Below are 21,081 nucleotides of genomic sequence, written 5' to 3'. Positions count from 1 at the left end.
TGGTGACCTATGTCACCATGAATGTTTTCACACTGCTGTTTCTTGTAAGAACTTTTAAAAAGTAAAACAACAGAGGTAAATCTCAATCTCCCTCACTCCTTCCCCACCCCATTCCGGGGACCCTCGGGCAGCCCTGAGCTTAAGCTCACAATCTTTCTACCTCAGCTTACAGATCTGAGTGCTAGGATTTCAGGTACAAGCCATCACACCCAGCCATGAGAATGAACTTTTAAAAAAGCTGTCACAACACATCAGAAAAGACAACAAAAATCTAAGCCAAACCAAATTACCAGTTCTGGCAATGAGGTGTGTGTCTTTTATGGCTATGAAAAACTAATGAACAGCAATAAAAACAAAAGAAAATGCCAAATAAATAAAGCAGGAAAATGAACAAGGACTCCAGGCTTCAATCTACAAAATAAGACAAAAGTTCCGTAAAAGAGCCTCCAAGCTTTTCACAACAGGATATCTTAGCAAGCTCAGCTGTGAGGATGGGGTGACTATGGTCCAGGACAAGTGAGGCAGACTGGCCCACTGAGACAGCACCGGAGGGCAGCTGTGATCCATGTGGATATACCAAGATGGAGGCTGCATGAAAATGGCAGCTTAGCCCAGGGTCATGGTGGGTACTCAGGAAGCCTGGAAACTCTCATACCTCAGACAAGTTCCCTCCAGAAACTCAAGAGTGTCCTTAAGCCCACAAGAAATGTTAAGAGAGAGTCAGTCTGAGGACAAACAAGGGTAGCCTGTCCCTCCTCATAGGCTGGACGAAGGAACCAGGAGCTCCTGCCAAAGCCAGGCACTGAGACAGTGACATAGGAGCCCGGCCCACGCTCCTGCTATACATACTACCCTGGCTGTGCTGCCTTTTAACCAACATTCAGTGCAGGCTAAACGCACTCCCTGTCAGTTCTAACAAGACTGGAGCTGGCAGGTAAGCGTCACTCTCGAGGCACAACAGGCTTCCCTCTGCTCAGAGACGCCCTTGCTACTCAGCGTGCCAAGCTCGTCTGGAGGATGGTACCAGTGTGGGCAGAGCTCCTCAGAAAGCACAGTGATCTGCACTCCAGAGCCAAATGGGCTGAAAAGCAGCTCCAGCAGGCAGGAATACTTCTGCCCACAAAAGACCAATGAGGTCACTTCCTGTCTAACAGTCTTTACCCAGGTCCTCTCGAAAGCTGTGTGAAGTAGCGACCCCTGTGAAGAGCCCACTGAAGGGCCTCCCGATGCACTGCCTCTCCAGACTGACTTCTGGAGACAGGAGAGCCTCCCACTCTCACAGAGGTCCCTCCCCTTTACTCACTGCCCCATGGGGTGCTGGTCTGGGACCCTGTGCGCTCTTATCCATCTGTCTCCAGGTTAAACTCTGTCCGGCCATCCTCACCCTGACCTGTGGTGTCAGGAAAACATTAGAACCGGGTGCCTTTAATTAAAAACATGAGATGCTCGCAAAGTCAATGCTGCTAAGAAGCTCTTATTAGGGCCGGGACACTGGCAGTACTCTCTGGCACACCATCAAGGGCTCTGAGAGAGGTCTGTCAACAGTATGTCCCGGAGCTCACTGTGCCCTGGCTCCTTGAAGGGAACCAGCCTGCCAGTGGCACAGTGCCAGCCCGCTCCACAGAGCTGTGCTCTCTACTCAGCGCATAGTCCCCAAAAGAAAGGCAGCGGCAGCCTGGCAGGCAAAGGGCTTTGTCAGCTGCCCACACTTGGGACGGATGCCCCCTGTCCAGAGCAGAGCGCTATCCACACACGGGTAGCAACTATTCCTCTCAGATCCACTCCTCACGCTCAGATCCCTGACTGAGGAGGAGCTGACGGACATCGGGGACAACTGCCACGGCTCTGAGCCCCTGGGGCTTAGACCTCCCGTCCAGCAACCTGTGTTTTCCACGCTGTCTCTCCCAGGACCACCCCTGACAGCATTCCACCTTCTTCACACTCTAGGCAGTGCCGATGTCCAGCCTGGCCCTGGCCTTCCTCCCGGGCCCCAGGGGAGCGCTTTCACCTGCAGAGATGCCTAGATGGCCCACACAGTAGTGTGGGTTAGGTCTGTCCACAGAAGCACTGTCTGGGACCTTGTCAGAAATGCAGACTGTTAGGCACGGTAAATCATGCCTATAATCCCAGCACCTAGAGGGCTGAGGCAGGAGGATCATTGTGAGTTCAAGGAAGGTAGGCTACATTAACAGCCAGCTTGGCTACATACAATGTAAGACACTGTCTCAAGAAAACAAAACCAGTCCAGTGTGGTGACGTCTGGGCTAAAAGCATTTGTTTGGGCCTTGGGACCCATGAGAGAATGAAAGGACTAATTCCTAAAAGTTACAGTGCACACACACACACACACACACACACACACACACACACACACACACGAAATCACTTGAAAAGGGAAATGTTAATTTCCAATAAAAAGTCTGGGTGGTCAGAAGACCTCAGGCAAAGAGACTCTGATGTTTACAGTGCTGAACAAAGGAGCTGGTATCGGGGAGAGTTCTTTTTACTTCCCTCTGCTCCATTCCCACCAAGCTGACTCTTCCTTCTCCTTCCCCTACCATAGCTAAAATGCATTATCATCCCCAAGTCACAAGGCAGATACCTCAGACACAGGAACATTCGCCCCCCTCAGCCTCGGCCCTGCCTGCCCTGTGTGTGCCTTTGGACAACCAAGCTTTGGTTACATGTCTGTCTCCCAGGAAGACTGTGAGCTGTGTGAATAGACGGCTTTACACATCTCTGACACCCAACGCGGTCAGCACTGTGTCTGACACACAGGCTACAAAAAGTTACATGTTTATTGAACAAATGCATGAACAAGTAGTTGTGGTGGGTAGGGGGAGAAGGGGTGTCAGACAACAGGAAGCAAAAGTGAATGCAAAACCCATGCAGTGTTTTCTTTTTTCTTGTCGTTATGGTTGTTCTGGGAATAAAGTTGAGTAGATGGAAAAATCTGACGTGGCACGGACGGAAATATGGGAGGGATTTTTTTTTTAAACAAAAATACTTCTAGCTTGCTTTCTTCTCCAAATTATACCCTGCTAACTTGCTGAGAGGAGCAGTAATAGGCTCAAGGTCACCTCATAGGTCAGTGACCAAGCTGGGTAGAATGTAACCCCAGCTTTGTCTGGGTGGAGTTTATATCCTTCACTATGCAGTGGTCCAGAGGGTTATAAGGAGGGTGGGGAAAGATAAGATGGTTAAAGATGAGCTAAGGGCCTGGGAGTGGCAGGACTATCCAGAAAGGGGCACAGGAGACACTGGAAGATGGATGGGCTCAAGGTTGGGAGGGGCAGCATTCATGACTCTAGCATCTAAGTGGAAGGTAGATGTAAATTGGGCTAGGAGTCACTAGGCTTTCTTGTTTCAGGATTCCATGCTGTGACAAACCCACTCCCAACACCCAGTACTGCAAACAGTTCTGGGCGAGGTTCTAGTAGAAGGGCCAAGGTTCAAACTGCATCAATCTGGGTGGCCTTGATTAACTGGCATGTCCTCATGCCACACAAAGTCTTACTCCTGAGGTTCCCTAGGGCACTTGCAGCCTGTCCTGAATGTGGCAGAAAGGCTAACAGGCATCTGACGCTAACTGTCTTGAGGTAGGAAGCAGGATTCGCTGTCTTAATCCTAGGGGAGTTCAGCTCCCCACACCCTGTGCTGTGCAGGGCTTTTCATGACTCATCTTAATGAGGGAGGCTGTGTAAAACCTCCCATGGCCACAGATGGCTTACCAGCAGGCAAAGGCAGGCAGCTGGCAATGGGACTCAAAAATCACACTCAGAACCCCAAACTCTTCATGCCTGGGATCCACACACACAGGTCATTACAGGGGTCTCCTGGCTCTCCTGATAAGATGTCCCGGCACTGCATTTACCACTTTTTCTCATAAATACCTCAAAATTCGAAAGCTTCTAGAATGGGACTATTTCTCTCCCAAATCTGACAAGTCATTGGCTCATTCATTCACTAGGTAGTTTTTATTGAGGAGTTACTATGTGCCAGGGGCTATTCCAGAGCCGTTGATATGATCATCAGAGCACAGACCTGCCCTTTGGATCTTGCATTGTACTGGGTGGAGACGGACAGCGCAGCCAGCCACTAAGCCCCAGAGCTGGTAGTGAGATGTGCTATGAGAAAAGGGAAATAGAGCAAAGAGTGGTGGGCTGGGAAAGTCAAGTGAGATGTGGTCACAGGGTAACAGCAAGGCCTCCCAGCGGGGATGCTGAAGAGGCCAGAGAGGGGAAGGGAGCCACTCTAACTTTCTTGGAGAACTCTAGGGCAAAGGCCCCAGAATGGGAGTGTCGAGGTGTGTTTAAGGAACAGGAAAGCCTGAGAAGCCTGGCAGACAATCATCCATTCATTTGTTCAACTAACGTTCAACTAACTAATATTCACCGAGGACCTATCTGTCAGCCAGGCCTGCAGTGGTGAAAACCAGTAAGGCAGGGCCTCATGCTCAAGGAACTTACAAAGCTGGGGAGTGTGGATTAAAGAACCAGGTTTTAAAAAATATATTACAGATCCAGGCTCGAGGACACACACTTACAATCCTAGCATTTGGGAGCCAAGTCCAGCCTCAGCTACAAAGCAAGAGTCCAACTCAAAATAAAACAAAACGCCAAACAAACAGAAAGAAGTTACAGCCAGGCAGAAGGCTTCTGGCGGAGTGAGGTCCAGTGCCCTCACACAATTTACGGGTGAAAGGTCCAGCAAAGACCCTAAAATACATCATTCTGTCTGACATGCTGATGGTGCTGAATTGCACTTGCTCCTGGTTAACAACAACAACAAGCCTTCCCGACACTAAACCTGGAAAGAATGTGTTGAAGTTCTAAGTACACACAAGGTGTGCCTGCCACATCCTGAGCAGCCTCAGAATAGGGGTAGGCACCAGATGGAAAGCCCCAGGAAAGCCCACCCCCAGGGGGAGGCATGGACATGGCAGGATGCCTCTGTGGTAATTTAAGAACTAAGACTGATCTCCTAAGTCCTCCAGACATCAGGGAGGCACCACGCAAGGCCCAGGGGTTCATAAGGGGTGATCGCTGTATCACTCTGTCATCTCCAGTGTCCTGATCCACAGGGTAGACGGCACCTGCTTTTCCATGAACTGCTAGGGTCCACGCTCCAAGGCCTGGACTTAGGCCACAGGCCTCTGTCAAGGAAAGTCTGGTGGACCAAACTGTGTGTGTTGGGAGGGACGGTCAGCCCAGAAGAGCTCTGGCCTAAGAGATGCCAGCTCTGTTTTTCCAGTTCGGTGAAGAGACACTTCTTCACGGGACAGAGTAGAGTCCAAAGATGCCCTGCCCAGACCCAACACGCTCCCACAGACGAGCTCAGCCCTGCTGATCAGGACCCGGACACCAAATTAAGGCAATCCATACTAGTTGGATCCAGATCTGACCACACTGATTGGGGAGCTACTGGCAGGTATATACGTCACCAGAAAACCATGTCAAAGACCACAGAGTTGGGTGAAAGGGAACCTGCCATGCAATTCTTCACCAGGCTCCTAACAAAGCCACTGGAGAGAAATGTTGAAATGTTCAGGGTCCCTAGCTGCAGGATGGAAGTGGGACAAACTCCCTGCTACCCCCAGGCCCCCACTCAGACCCTGAGTAAAACAGGCAACACGAAACCTCCTTCCATGCCATCCAGACTACCTCCTGTCTGATTCACATTCTCAAGACATTCTTAGCTCTGCCGTGGACAGCTGTCTAGAACACTTAAAAGGTAAGTTACCAACCCGGTCCTTTGGCCTTGACCCTGACCCAGAGCACCTTTCAAGACTAAATCTGGCAAGGTCATCTCTTCTCTCCTCATCCCATTTCAAGACTATCCACCACTTTTCAGTTCAGAAATGACCCCAGGCTTATCCCCAACTTGGATTCAAAAGTGGATCCTAGGTCAGTCTGAGCCTTTGTCAGAAACAGCTCTACAAACGGGAAGAAGGTTGGGCCTGGGGTTATAAATCCAAGTCCCTCCAGGATGAGCCTCAGGTTCTTTGAAGAGCTGCCCTTTCTGCCTCCTCACCTCCTCACCTCCTCCAGTCTAGGTGGGCTTTGCTCTATAAATCGCCTTGTTTACAGCCACTGTGAGGGTTTCAGAGTAGAAGAAGGAGGAAGTCTTTGTTGGGAATAAGGAAGAGGTGTGTGCCCTGAGCTTGGAAGCAGAGGAGTAAACCCTCTAAATGCCTCCCTACCTGGGAGCGAGCAAAGAGAAAACACCACACACACACACACACACACCAGAGAGAAAACACACACACACAATGCAAAGCCATGAGAAGATTGGGGGTGAGGGCCCGGCAAGTTTATGTTTGCCTCTTGGGAAAGATGGAACAATAATCAAAGTGTGGTCTCCTCGCTTCTGAACAGTGGAAACTGCTAGTTGGCATTGTTCTGAGTTGGGAGCCACTGACAGTACTCCCCTGCCCCCAAATCTTCCAGAGCTCCAATCTTGGGGGAAGAGGTGTGCAAATACTTCAGCCCCTCCCTTGGTGGTCACCACCCAGCAGAGCCAGAAGGTCCACTAGACAGGCCCACCTGCCGAGCCACGGGCACATCCTTGGCTTCCTCACAGGAGGGATGTGACCCTGCCGCAAGTCACTTCATCTTTTAAGATTCCCCTCAAATGTTTCCTCCCCTGTGACAACACCCTCAGCTCCCAGACTGCTTCCCCTCCCTAAGCTAAATCTGGTGTTTGTCTCCTCACCTCTTCACAGGCATGAGCCTTACCCTGTATCCCTCCCCCAGCTCCAGACAAGGGTGTCTCCTTCAGCTTTGATTCAACTAAACACAAAGCACAGTACCTGGCAGAAGGCAAAGGCTTGAGAAGTGTTTCTGCTGCACATCACAAGGTTCACCTCAGAGGCATAGGAAGTGGTGGACAGAGGGAGACAAGATCAGTCACACAAACAGAAGACACAAATCATGCAGGGGACGGACGCCTCGGGGGAACAAGAGGTGTCAGGAAACTCAAGCAGGAACTACAGCAGTCCTTACCCTTCTTGAATTCCTCCAGCATGGCATCCAGCTTGGTGTCGTGGAAAACAAAATGTACCGGGTGGTTGTAGAAGCGAGTGATGGTCTTGAGCGGGGTGCAGTCATCGGGGTCCACGAAAGCCAAGTCTTTGACATAAAGGATGTCTACGATATTGGACTGCTCGTCTTCAAACACGGGAATGCGGGTATAGCCACTCTCCATTATCTCTGACATGGTGTTGAAGTCCAAAATGGCATCACTACGGATCATGAAGCAGTCGTGCAACTGGGTCATGATATCCTCCACAGTTTTGGTCCTTAGCTCCAGGGCACCCTGGATCATATTTAACTCCTCCTTCACCAGGTCGTTATAGGGCTCTGTCACCTTCAACATCTCCATCAGCTTCTCCCGGTTGTAAACAGTACGAATCTCCTGACCCAAGATGAAGTCCAGGAGTTTGCTGATGGGGTAACTCAGAGGGAAGGTGAGCAGCATAAAGATTTTGGTGAGAACAATAGTGTTGGCACCCACAGCCAGCCCGTGCCGGGAGCACAGGGCTTGAGGTATGATCTCCCCGAAGATGACAATGCCAATGGTAGAGGAGGCCACTGCCATGATGCCAGACCCGATGAGGTTGTCCAGAAGGATGGTGAGGGAGGTGTTGACTAGCACATTCCCCAGGAGAAGCGAGCAGAGCAGGTAGTTGCCCTTGCGCCGGATAGGCTCTATCTTGCGGGCGTACCTTTTCTCCTTCTGAGTACCACAGTTCTGCACGATGCGAAGCTCCATCGGGTCCAGGGCCATAAGCCCCAGGTTGAGGCCAGAAAATATGCCCGACAGCACCAGCAGCACCAACACGAGAAGGATGTGCAGCCAGAGCGGCAGAAACCGCTCGCTCTCCTCCACCATGAACAGCAGGGAGTCCTTGTCCGTCCATCTGAGCCAGGGCCCGTCGACCCGGGTCCGGGTGCACAGCGCGTACAGCTTCATGTTCTCGGTCCTCCGCAGGAACTTGGTGAGCACCACTAGCATCCCCGACGTGTTCCCGCGGCTCACGTTGACCAGCCGCTGGACCACTAGGTCCTTGGTGAGCTCCAGGCAGTTGGTGGAGTTGTGGACCGTCTCGGCGTTGTCCACCTCGGTGAAGGAGATCAGGTTGCTGGAGACCTCGCCCAGGCTGTGGCCGTAGAGCCTCAAGTTCACCGTGCTGCCCTCGGACACGAAGATGATGCCATCCGGGTTCATCCCGCACGACTTGTTGCAGCTCGCCAGCCTCATGCCCAGGATCACGCTCTGCTGGGGGCTGCTCTGGCCGCTGGCCGCCCGCGTCCACAGCAGCAGCAGCAGCGCGGCCAGGAGGAGGCGCCCTCGGGCCGGCCAGCCGTCCCGCCGCCCGCCCCCGCCCCCCGGCGCCATGTTGCTCCGGCCCCGCCGCTGCCCGCGCCCCGCCGCGCGCCTCGCTCGGCGCCGCCGCTCCAGCCCTCCTGCCGCTCCGCCGCCGCCGCGCCAACTGCCCCAGCAGAGGGCCTGACGTCAGGCCGCGCCCCGCCCGCCCCGCCCCGCCGCCCCACGCCCCTTATTTGCATGCGAGGTCCCGCCCTCACCCGCGGCTCACGCGCCCGCCTTAAGGAGGTCTGCGCGCTTAAGGTGGAACGGCGCGGGGCCAGCGCGGGAGCCCGCGGCGGGGGTGCGCCCAGCCCAGCCTCCGCGCGGCGCCCGGCTTCTCTCCCGCGCTCCTCCTTAGGGAACCGGCTCTCGGGCCCTACGCGTCCTGCTCCTTCCGGGTCCCCTGCTCGCTGTGGCTCCGTTCTGGGGCGGGTGGTGCGTCTCCGCGGGCACAGGGAGAAAAAAATGCATTTCCTGGTTTAGAAAAAGAAAAGGGAACCTGAGGGCTCGCTCGGGCTGGCATTACAGCCTCCTCGCTTCTGGGATTTTTTTTGCTGACCTTGATTCAAGGCCAGAAATAGGTGGTCACTTACCCCGAACTGCCCCAGACCACCCGACCCCTAAGGCGCCGAGGGACCAGGCTCTGACCTAGGTTTATCACCTGTCATTTCTATTTAGGGATTAGATTTCATTGAATATGTGCCAGATACTTGTTTCAGGCTCTAACGACACGTCAACGAACAAGCCAAAAATCCTTGCCCACCTTAGTTTACGACCTAGAACCAGAAAACTGACAATAAGCAGGGGTGGGTGGAGGGCGCAAAAGCAAGTCAACACATCCCGGGGAGGGAGAGAGACAGGGCAAAAAGCAAGTAAACACATACACATACTAAATTCTTCTGGCAATATTAAGTGTAATTTGAAGCTAGGCACAAATCCTAGGCTCTTCAGATCTCCACGTTAATACTAGTTCCTGGTCTGTAAGTGGCAGTAAGAATGACTGGTTTTTTTGTTTCTGTTTTTGCTTGTTTTGTTTTGTTGGAGACAAGGTCTTACGAAGCACAATATGCCTTTGAATACTCAAAATCTGAGGCTGACCTTGAACTCCTGATCTGCCTTTCTTCACCTCCCAAGTGCAGGGTTTACAGGTATGTACCACTATGCCGGGATTGATTTTATGTTTTAGTTATGGTTTTCGTTTTTAATTTGATGGCAGAAAGAAGGATAACACAGCACCACCTGGCTAAGCATGTGGGAACAATCGGCTTACACATTGAACAGGACAGGACAACTCTCTGTGAATAGGCTTTGCCTGTATAGTAATAACTGTTGCTGCCTGCTCTTTCAGTAACATACCCTTAACCCCAAATTGTGGTGACTGGGCAGCTGAGGCAGCTGCATGTGGAAATGAACCAGAGGTGTGGCTGCTGTCCTGGCCTTGAGGTCACACTTCCCACTTCCTGGTCAGCCCTCCCTGGATGGCATTCGGCAGCTATGAGTTGAGCGTGTGGGGATGACCACAGCTGTCCACCCACAGCTGTCCTCCCTGGGAAGGGCGGGACATGGATGGCAAACAGCCTCACCTTGGTTGCAGTTACACTAAGCACACGGACTAGCTTGACCCCTGCGTCTCCCAGGAAGGCTTCTCCAGGCCGTGGAGAACACAGAAAGCCCTTCACTGTCTCCCTGTACCAATCCCTGTGTGTATTTTTACTTTGGTACACAGTCTGCCAATAAAAGCAACAATCGATACGAGCGGCAAAAAGCCTAAAGAGAAGGGAACACTCACGCAGTGCTGTGGGTAGCAGAGGCAGGGCTTGACTCTCTGGCATCAGGGCTGGTGGTTCTGTAAACAGCCAGCTGGAGGAAGTTCCTAGTGAGTAGGTACCTCACCTCACACAAATACACAGTGTGCCCGGTTTTTAGTGAACAGTGCCCTCGGGTTGGGCACTGGCTAAGACTTGTGGCCTCCTCCCCGTCTCCACCAACCCAGAAGAGCCACCAACATGGTTTCAAAGCAACCCCAGGGCCTTGGAAGGCTTCTACCAGACTCCCTCACCATCCCAGCTGCCCGTAAATCGCTGCCTGCCCTTTCTGTCCTTACAAACTCTCCCCGCTCTGTTATTGACAATTGGCTATTTTTATTTTGCCCTTTTTGGACCATGTTCACTCATGCTCTGTAGCAGGCACTCAGATGCCAACAAAGGAAAGAAAAGTCAGCAAGGTGTGGGGGTGGGGATGTAGGGGGGATGAGGGTGGGGGGAGAAGGATAGAAACAATGGTGAGCGCCTGCTAAAGTCAAGTTAATTCACAACTGGATTCCCAATGTGATTGGGAGAATACGAGTAGATTCCATGAAGTAAAGAAGTAAAATTCAGGACTAGAGAGATGGCTCAGTGGTTAAGGCAACTGTTGCTCTTGCAGAAGACCCAGGGGACCCAGGTTCAGTTCCCAGCACCCATGTTGGATTACAACTGTCTGTAACTCCAGTTTCAGGGGATCCAGTGCTTTCAGCCCTCCGGGGCAACACCTGCACACACGTTATACACATACACATGCAGGTGAAACATGTTCATACGCATGACTAATAGGTAACAGCAAATAAATAAATGGTAAGATAAGAGGTGGCAGAGGAGATCAGACTGGCGATTCGGTGGCCGTGGCTGTCGAATTGCCCCTCTAAGTAAGGTGTCTGCCATCCTTTCTCATGGATTGCTATGTAGAAAAGAATCTACGGCACACAGCATCAGAAACCTGGATGAATGTGTGGCTCACAGCAACTAGTCTGTGAGAATGGAGAAAGGTACTTGTCTGTATGCCTCAGGGCGGCAAGCCCTTACTCCCCTGAGTTGCCTCCTTTTGCATATCTCTTAGCATAGCAAAGCCTCCATTTCTGAGCTCTTTAGGCCTGCACATCCGTTCTAAGTGTAGATCCATAGTGGATGCTGCTCCTTCTTGCTCCTAGGCAAGGAAGGTGTCTTGAGGGGTTTCACTCCTTTTCTCATCCCTGGCATCACGTTGGTGCTGGGGTTTGAATGATGAAGGACTCTGAATTGGAGAAGCAGGATCTAGTCCTTCCAAGCTGGATTCTTAGTCTCTTCACCTTCTAGGTTCTCAAGATGTTGGAGCTGTAAGCTGCCTTTTTGCTTCTGGTGCCCAGAGCCTAAGCCCTGTCCTGAACACACTGGATGCCTGTTGGGGTGTGAACCGTGGAATGGAAAGCCTGCTTGGGGACAGTGGGGCATTTCTCAGGGATGGTGCAGCCACCATCAATATGTATAGCATGAACCTTCATATGTCCTTCTTACTTTTAGGGCATGCCCAAACCATTGCATTGTCTCAGAAGAGAAGGGACCTTTCTCCCTGTACAGGGGAACAAAAAGCCAAAAACCAGCCAGCTGAAATCCCAACTCAAGTCATCATAGCAAGCGGGGGCTTGAGGGCCTGGGTATAGAGAATATAGTGATATCTGGCTTCATTGAGGCAGAGAATAATGTGCAAACATCTGGCGAGAGGGCCAGACCAAGGAAAGGGTGTGCCTCAGGCGGCCAAGCAGAAGCACAGTTGGTATAAATTGGGTAAGTAGGTTTCAAAGTAGGTTTCTTGGGCACCTGACATGGTTTTTTCATTGGGGCACAGCCACAGGACACTGGATGGTCCAGAGTTGGGTCAGAGTTTCGCAGGCACACTGGGGGCTGGTTCAGATGCTGACTGCTCATGAGGCCTGGGGTTCCAGAAGAGTCTTGAGTGCCGTGAGATGCTGCGCAGTGAGGTCTTCACAGGTTATGTCAGGGATTCAACAGATGTGCTTCAACGGTCAGGATACAAATGCTTTGTAGAACGCGCCCCTACTCCTTGTTCTGGAAAAAAAAAAACAAAAACAAACAACTCCATTTGTTCTTTACAAATTTGGGACATATAACTAATGTATCTTGATCACATCTACTCTCCTTTTCCCCTGGACCCCTAACCCACAATATGTCTCCCTCCAACTTCAAGCCCCACCCCCTTTTTAATAAGTCACCATATTCGTGCTCAGGTGTGGGGCCAAGCCCAGGAACGTGGGCGACCTACCAGAGGCTGCACTCACAAAGAAAAATTACGCTCCCATCCCCACTAGCTATTAACTACCAATCGCTTCTCATTTAGGGGTGGGAGAGTTCATGAGCCTCTTTGCTATGCATTCTGAAAATTTGCCTGGCGTGATCTAGTGCCCTAACCTGCTTTTAGTTCATGAGTGCCGCGGACACACCATGCCAGAAGACAGGCTCTGGTCTCCACCCTCCGGCTTTCACATTTTGTTCCCCTGGCCCCCTCTCCTGAGACGTTCCCTGAGCCTGGGTGGAGCATATGGAAGAGAGAGGTGTGACTCCAGAGATCCCATTTAGGCCCAAGCAGCACTCACAGTCACGCATGCGCAGCACTTTAAGCGTCACCTTCCAAAAAGAAGCTTCTCCGACCGAAGGAGAGCAGCACAAATCTGTGGGTATAAGCATAAATATTTAAAAGGCAGTCTGGCAAGACGTCATTTGGTCATTTACCAAAACAATGATAGTAGGCTCCTCCTTAGAGGCTTTTTTTTTTTTTTTTAAATCACTGTGTTTCTCCATCTACCCCTGGCCATGCATGCTTGTCTTTCTCTTCCCTTTTCCCCAGAGAGAGACCAGTAGAGGATGCTGCGGAAGGAGAGGGAAGCTGAGAGAAAGGTCGCACAGGACTAAGCAAGATCACATCTGGGCGCACTGGCCTCCTTGGGGGAAGGGGAAAGTGTTGGCCGTGTTACTGCGGGGAGGGGAAGGTAAGCTCAAGTCCTCACAGGGCAAAGGGGTCAGAACCTGGAAGCCTAAGCAAACCGGGAGAGGAAAGCTACCATTCAGCGTCTGGGAGACCTCAAACCCTGCTTGTCGAGAGCCCTGGTGAAGGGCACCAGGTTCCATGGATCCGAGGGTCTCCACAGACCTGGGACTCAACCCTGTCTTCCTTTCTTTGCCCACTGCCACCTCCACGCTGTTCCCAATTCCCAGCAAGATTTTTTCTTCTGCTTCTGAAAGCACACAAAGATTCTCTGTCTGTCTGTCTATCTCAATCTCTTCTGCTTCTTTGGTCTAGGGATCAAACTTAGGATCTTTTCTTGTAGAGCAGGTAAGTGTTCCAGCATTGAGCTACGTTCCTACTTCTTTATGTGCTCTTGAAACAGGTCCTAGATAAGACTGTGATTCACATCTGTGGTCATTCATCCAATAGGTCATCTTTTTATTTGTTTGTAACAGGATCTTGCTATGTAATCCAGGCTGGCCTTGAACTCAGTATCCTCAGTATCCTATCAAGCTCTTGAGTGCTGGCATCACACAGCCACCTTTTCAGGGTGCTGGAGAGAAAAGCAGGGTCTCACACATATAAAGGAATGTTCTGTCTCTGAGCTTCATCCCCCAGCCCTGGCCTTTTGTATTGTGAGGGATTAACTAGTGATCACTAGAGAAAACCAAAGACCAAGATAGCAAACGCCAAATATTTACAAAGGATTAAAAGCAAAGGGCTTGGGATCACTGGCCCCCACACCTGACCAGAATCTGACCCTTGCATGAATTTGAAGCTGACCGATGGGATAACTCACTCCTGACACGGGCAAGTCTGTTTCCTCACACTTCTTATCCCAAATAATTAACAGATAGAGCCATCCTTGCCTCAAAAGAATAAGACAGAATACAAAGGAGGGCCTCCTGGTCAGTAATCTTCCTTGAAGTTTACAGGAAGCAAGCCAGGCTCAGTGGCGCACTCCTGTGATCCCATCGCTCAGGGAGGCAGAGGCAGAGGCAGATCTCTGTGAGTTCGAGGCCAGCCTGGTCTACACAGTGAGTTGCTAGGTGTGGTGGTGCACACCTTTAATCCTAACACTCAGCAGGCAGAAGCAGGTAGATCTCTGGGAGTTGAGGCCAGCCTGGTCTCTATGTTATATATGGGGAGTTTCAGGCCAACCTGAAACTAAATAGTTATACTTCTTAAAAAAAAAAAAAAAAATTAGGGATCTGGCCATGGTTGTGGGACTTGTGGGTGAGCCAGGCCCAAGGGTGTGAGAGGGGGCCCTTGCCAGCTGCAGCATTAGGTGAGCTAGCTGAGGCAGAGCTGGAGGGCTGGCCCTGGTGGTGTCGGTGCAGGAGAGCCGGCAGGCTGACCAGCTCAGCTACCACCCAGGCCCAGAGGCAGGGCTTGGAGCTGGCCCACCCCAACATCTACCCCATCTATGAACTGCTGGAGCACATGAACGGGCTGATCCTGCAGATCCAAAGCTGTGGGGTCTCCCTAACACAGGGCAACAACAGAGGCCTCGAGGCAGAGTGATGACTCACTGTGAAGACCATTTGCAAGTAAAGAAGTGTGGACAGAAGGGTGCACTGTGGGACACACTGTGACACGCTGTAGTTTCTACAGCGAGATTTTCTTCTTTTCTTTTGGGGGGAGAAGCTGCAAGGGCAAAGGACAGGAAGATGAGTGGGATTGGGGTGCATGATGTGAAATTCATGAAGAATCAATGAAAAGTTAAATAAGAAAGGGGGACAGGCCAGATGGCTCAGTGGTTAAGAAGAGTGTGTGCAGCTGTTACAGAGGACAGAACTGGGTTCCCAGGACACACACTCACACTTGCTGCTAACAAACATCTATAACTTCAGCTCCAGGGAATCTGACGGTCTCTTTTGGGCTCCACATAGATACACAATCAAGAAGTTGCTGAGCGTGGTGGTGCATACCTTTAATCTCAGCAAACTGGGAGGCAGAGGCAGGCGAATCTCTGTGAATACAAGGCCAGCCCAGTCTACAAAGTGAGTCCAGAACAGACAGGGCTACACAGAGAAATCCTAGTCTCAAAAAACAAAAAGCAAACAAAAAAAAGAAAAGAAAAGAAATAAAGTCTTAAAAAAACTGATTTACCTTTATGTTTTAGTGTTCATTTGTGTGTGCTGTGTGAGTGGTGTGTGCATGCTATGTGTGTGTCTGTGTATATGAGTGAGTGTGTGGTCTGTGTGTGCTGTGTGTGTCTGTGTGTGTGAGTGAGTATTGTGTGGATGTGTGTATGAGTGAGTATTGTGTGTGTGTGTGTATGTCTGTGTGGGGGGAGTTGCTTTTCCTGTCACTCTGTTTCTTGAGTTAATGGCTTCATCACACAGTGGAAGAACCAGGCTTTTCAGGCTGGCAATGGGGAAGGGCTGTGCTGAAAGCTGCTGAGCTGGTGAGGCAGATCACCTCCACAGGCCTTGGCTTCTCCCCTGAGCGGGGGACCAAGAGCCCACAGAAAGGGCTAAATGAGCCAGCGACCCAGCCACCCCTCTGGAACGGACCGCCCCGGGCCAGGACTTCAGTGCGGCTTCTCATTTACTCATTCAGGCGTTTCTGTATTTTTTACAGTTGAAAAACATTTTTTTTTCTTGCATCAAGGACAAATAGCACCGTGTGTGCAGCTCGCAGACAGCTTCCTGCCCAGACATCTTCTCTCCTGTTTGGTGTTTCCTTACTACTTGCCTTCTTCTGTTTCTTCTCCACTCTCGAGTGGAGGCCGTCTTCCCCTAGACTGAGAGAACCGCTAAGACAAAACAGAACAAGACACAAAATTTAAACAAACAAACAAACAAATAAATAAAAGCCGAAAACATTGATTGGCAACATGGCACCAATGAACGCCCGTAGGTAGAGATACACACTGGAGCCAAGACAGAGAGAAGGGAAGGCCAGCATGAGAGGTGCTGAAGTACAGGGGGGGGGCTGCAAGCCTGGGGATAAGGACAAGGGGTCCCACCCCACTCCTGGTGCTTGGGAGTCACTGGAGAGCACTATGCTGCCTGTCAGCAGCCAGCCCTGTGCACAGAGTGCCTATGACAGCTTACACATCTGCAGAGCGCGCTAGACTTCCTTTAGGGAGGTAAGAGCAGTCCAGGGGAGGAAGTGCTTAGCTGGTGGCTTTAGATATAAAAGTACAAGTCTGTTTCCTGAGACCACATTTAACTTCTCTCTCTCTCTCTCCCTCTTCTCTCCCTTCGTGTGTGTGTGTGTGTGTGTGTGTGTGTGTGTGTGTGTACATGTGTGTGGAATCTAATCCCCAGAGCTGGAGTTCGAGGTAGCTGTGAGCACCGGATGTGGAATTAGACCTAACTCAGGTCCCCTCCATGAGCTATATATGCTCTTAACCACTGAGCCATCTCTCCAGCCCCTGGATTGTATTGTATTTTTAAAGGTTTATTTGCCCTTTTTTATGTGCATGTGTTTTGCCTGCATGTATGTATGTATGTGTACCACCTGTGTGCCTGGTGCCCATGAAGGTAACAGGGAGGTTTTAGATCCCTTGAAGCCAGACTTATAAATGGTTGTGAGCCACAATGTGGGTGCTGGGAACTGAACCCAGATCCTCTGCAAGAGCAGTAAGTGCTCTTAACCATTGAGCTACCTAGCCCTGGTATTTTATTTCCTAAGAGAAAGAGGAAAATCTGATCTTGATCCAGTCAAATGGTTTTCTTTCTTTCTTAGTTTTTCCCTTCCTTTTTGTATTGTTTTACCTGGTTTCTCTGTGTAGCCCTGGCTGTCCTGGAACTCACTTCATAGACCAGGCTGGCCTCAAATTTAGAGATTCACCTGCTTATGCCTCCCCAGTGCTGGGATTAAAGGTATGCAACTACCACCGGGCTTAAATTGATCTCTTTCGCTCTCTTGTTTTTTGTTTGTTTGTTTGTTTGTTTTTGTGTTTTGTTTTGTTTGAGACAAGGTTTTTTTTGTGTGGCCCTGGTTATCCTGGACTCACTTTGTAGATCAGGCTGGCCTTGAACTGCCTGCCTCTGCCTCCCTGAGTGCTGGCATTATAGGCGTGAACCACCATGCCTGTCTTTTAAATTGATTTCTTGACCAATCCACAAGAAGAGCTGGTCTCCTGTGTCACTGTAAGCATCCTGTTGAAACTGCCCTTGGAGTATTAGGATGTTCTCTTTTTCAGTTCTCTGTCGCTGGTGTTCACGCTCATGGTACACAGGATATTTTTATGTCAACTTGACGAAAGCAAGAGTCATCAGAAAGGAGGAAACCTCAATTGAGAAAATGCCCCCATAAGATCTGGCTGTAGAGCGTTTTCTTAATTATTGATTGATGGGGGAGGGCTCAGCCCATTGTGGGTGGGGCCTCCCCTGAGCTGGTGGTCCTATGGATTCTATAAGAAGCAGGCTGAGCAAGCCACGAGGAGGCAAGCAGGGAAGCAGCACACCTCCATAACCTCTGCATCAGCTCCTGCTTCCAGGTTCCTGCCGCCAGATTCCTGCCCTGACTTCCTCTGATGATGAACTGTGATGTGGAAGTGTGAGCCAAATGATCCCTTTCCCCACGTTGCTTTGGTCCCGGTGTTTCCCCACCGCAATATAACCCCAAGACATATAGTAACTTCACAATTCACATGTGGCAATCAATCAGCTCGGGCAAATCAATGAGGCAAGTTCTGACTGTGTCCCCGCCTCAGGGAGAAATCAGACTAGGAGGGCCTCCTTCCCAGGTGTTCAGATTTCCTCGGGTTGATCTAAAGGATTGCAGCCACACAAGCTCCCTGGAGAGCCCGTAGTGAGTGGCTGGTGTGGCTGGGCCTCAGGCCTTTTGCACAAGACCACTGAATCAGATGTAGGCTCTGTTCTAATTTAAATTCCTGGCTGCACAGTCCTTCCTACGGTTTGGGTGTGTCCCTGGAATGCATGTGTTGGAAAGTCAGTCCCCAAAGTCATGGGTTGATGCTATCTGGAGATTGAGACTTTAAGAAGGAATGAAGATTAGGTAATGTCACTCGAATGAGGCTGTTAGTGGCTTTGTGAGAAGAGGAAGAGAGGACTGGGCATGTTTGCAGACTCTCCAAGGCCTGCCTTCTTGCTGTGTAGAGACACAGTACAGAGGTTCTCACCAGATGCCAGAACCATGAGCCCAGTGAACTCCTATTCTTTATAAATTAGCTGGTCTCAAGGATTTTAGCTATAAGAACAAATAAACAAAAATATTAGTCAACCAAAGGGAGAATTATTTCCATCAAGGAAAAGGCTAGCTGAGATTGAGTGGTCATGGATTGCCTTGATCTCCTCAAAGGCCTGTCCTCTCTGCGGCTCACTCCATTCCTGACCTTGGGGATGGGCACCTCTTCCATCTTCTGTGTGGATCTTTTTTTTTTTTTTTTTTAGATTTTATTTTTTATTTTCTGTGTGTGAATGCTTGCCTGCATATGTTTGTGAACCATGTATGTGCAGTGCCCGCAGAGGCCATAAGAGGACATCAGCTCCCGTGGGACGGGAGTTTCAGAGTGTGAGCTTCCCTGTGGGTGCTGAGGATCAATTAATAAATAAAAATAAATCTATTATACTTGGGAGGCAGAGGCAGGCGGATCTCTGGGTTCGAGGACAGCCTGGTCTACAGAGTGAGTTCCAGGACAGCCTAGGCTACAAATAGAAACCCTGTCTTGGCAAAACAATAAACAAACAAACAAACAAATAAATAGATAGATAGATAGATAAGCAAATAAATAAATAAATAGATAAATAAATCTATTGAAAAAAATTTGCATTTATTTATCTGTGTGTGTGTGTGTGTGTGTGTGTGTGTGTATGTGTGTGTATTGCCACACATGTTTGGAGATTGGAGAAACAATTTTTTTTTTCACATTGAGTTTTTGGCTTCTACTCAGTAGGCACTGGGGCTTGAACTCACGTCCTCAGGCTTGGCAACAAGCACCTTTATCCACTTAGTCATCTCTCTAGCCCTGAAGTGTAAGTTTCTGGTTTCTTTGAAGACTCAGTTGTGTCCTGTGATGTTTTGCTAGAAGCTGTGTTGTGAGAGGGACCGTGATGTTTCGGTGTGAGGAAAATTACATGAGGAGCATGCCATTGGCCAGCTGAAAACACTCATGGTGGACACTGAGAAGAGGAGATATAACACTTTTTATATCAACGTACCCCAGTGGTCTTTGTTTTTCAACACTTGGCTTCGCAGAGAGAAATGTTCCAGAGAACCTCTTGGGGCAAGCCAGGTGAGTTTAGGGGCTTTTGCTGACTTGTTCTGACTCAGGGGAGTCTTGCTGTTTCTGCTGAATCGTGCTGATTCGTGTTGCCGTTTGGTGTTGGCACTTGGACTGGACTGGACTGCTGGTATCCTGGACACCAAGAGTGTCCAAAAAACCGAATCTAAAAAGCTCCACAACCCCCTTTTTCTAATAACTTTCTTTCTCCTCTATCTCTGGCCAGTGGGTTGGAAGGGAGGTAGAAATGTTTAAGAACCCCTACGTTTATTGAAAAATCTAAGCCTACACAGCCTTAGAATTAAAAAAAAAAAAAAAAACAACAAAGAACTAGTCATTTTTATTTGTTTCTTGTCTCTGTTTTTTATTCTACCCCCCAGCCCTATTGGGAGCACAAATCCAAGCTCACTTTACTCTTTGTTTGTTTGTTTGTTTGTTTTTGTTGAGACAGGGTTTTTATGTGTAGCTTTGGCTGTCCTGGACTCACTTTGTAGACCAGGCTGGCCTCAAACTCACAGCAATCCACCTACCTCAGCCTCTCCAAGTGCTGGGATTTCAGGCACATGCTATCACACCTGCCACTTTACATAATTTTGTTTATGTATTTATATATTTATTTTAGTTTATTTGGTGTTTTTTCAAGAAAGTGTTTCATTGTGTAACCCTGGTTGTCTTGAAACTTGCTCTGTAAAACAGGCTGGCTTTGAACCCACAGAGATCCACAGTCTCTGCCTCCGGAGTGCTGGGGATTTGGAAAGGTTAAGAAACCCATTAAGGCTCTCACAGAAGTGGATTTTGATCACATTTATCCTTGTCCTGATTCTAATCCTTCAGAATCTCTGCCTATATTTCTGTGGACTTATGTTCAAGGAACAGAGAAGCAAGTTTTTGTTGTTGCTGTTTGTTTTTCGAGATAGGGTTTCTCTGTATAGCTTTGACTGTCCTGGCTTTGTAGATCAGGCTGGCCTGGAATTCATATCCACCAGCTGCTCCCTCCCTGATATTTTTTTGGGGGAATTTCAAACAAACAAGGTTATAATATGGTATAGTTTGTTTGTTTGTTTTCAAGTAAAAGTGTATAAGAAATTTCTATCAAATTTCTTCTGAAGATTTGGAAGGATCCCACATGTAACTTTACGTATTAAAAACCCAGTCAAAGCTGGGTGTGGCAGTGAACATCTTTAATCCCCGAAGCCTGAAGTCAGAAGCAAGTGGATCTCTGTGAGTTTGAGGCCAGCCTGGTCTCCACAGCAAGTTCTATATGCCAGCCAGAGTTACACAGTGAGACACTGTCTCAAAAGCAACCAACCAACAATAAAGCTGGTCAAGGCTGCGGGGGTGACTCTGCTCTTCTGGGGGCTGGCGGGATGGCTCAGCATTGACTTTCTTCCAGAGGACCCAGCTTCAGTTCCCGAATGGCAGTTTACAACTGTCTGTAACTCCAAGATCTGACACCCTCACACAGACACACACATAGGCAAAACACGAATGCACATATAAATAAAAATTAAAAATTATTTTTTGAAAAAGAGTATGTTCTGCTCTTACAGGGAACCTAACTTCATTTCCCAGAACTACCTGTAACTCCAGTTCCAGGGGATCTGATACCCTCCCTGGCCTTAACAGGCAACTTCATCCTCCTGCATGTACACACACACACACACACACACACACACACACACACACACACACAC

General features: G+C 49.6%; 1 protein-coding gene across 1 annotated transcript in view; it reads right to left on the bottom strand.

Annotated features, from left to right (window-relative positions):
- Positions 1–8,415, bottom strand: part of Cnnm4 (cyclin and CBS domain divalent metal cation transport mediator 4) — a 37,896-nt gene extending 29,481 nt beyond the window's left edge. Inside the window, exon 1 of the mRNA XM_055606774.1 lies at positions 7,005–8,415. Within this exon, the coding sequence (XP_055462749.1) occupies positions 7,005–8,400 (1,396 nt within the window). The 5' untranslated portion in view covers positions 8,401–8,415. The remainder of the gene's footprint in view (positions 1–7,004) is intronic.
- Positions 8,416–21,081: the final 12,666 nt, after the last annotated feature.

Source organism: Psammomys obesus, unplaced genomic scaffold, assembly GCF_907164565.1.
Source record: "Psammomys obesus unplaced genomic scaffold, mPsaObe1.curated_primary_1811, whole genome shotgun sequence".
NCBI classification, from domain to species: domain Eukaryota; kingdom Metazoa; phylum Chordata; class Mammalia; order Rodentia; family Muridae; genus Psammomys; species Psammomys obesus.
Note: the sequence above shows the minus strand (reverse complement) of the source record. Positions and strands in the feature narration are given on the sequence as shown.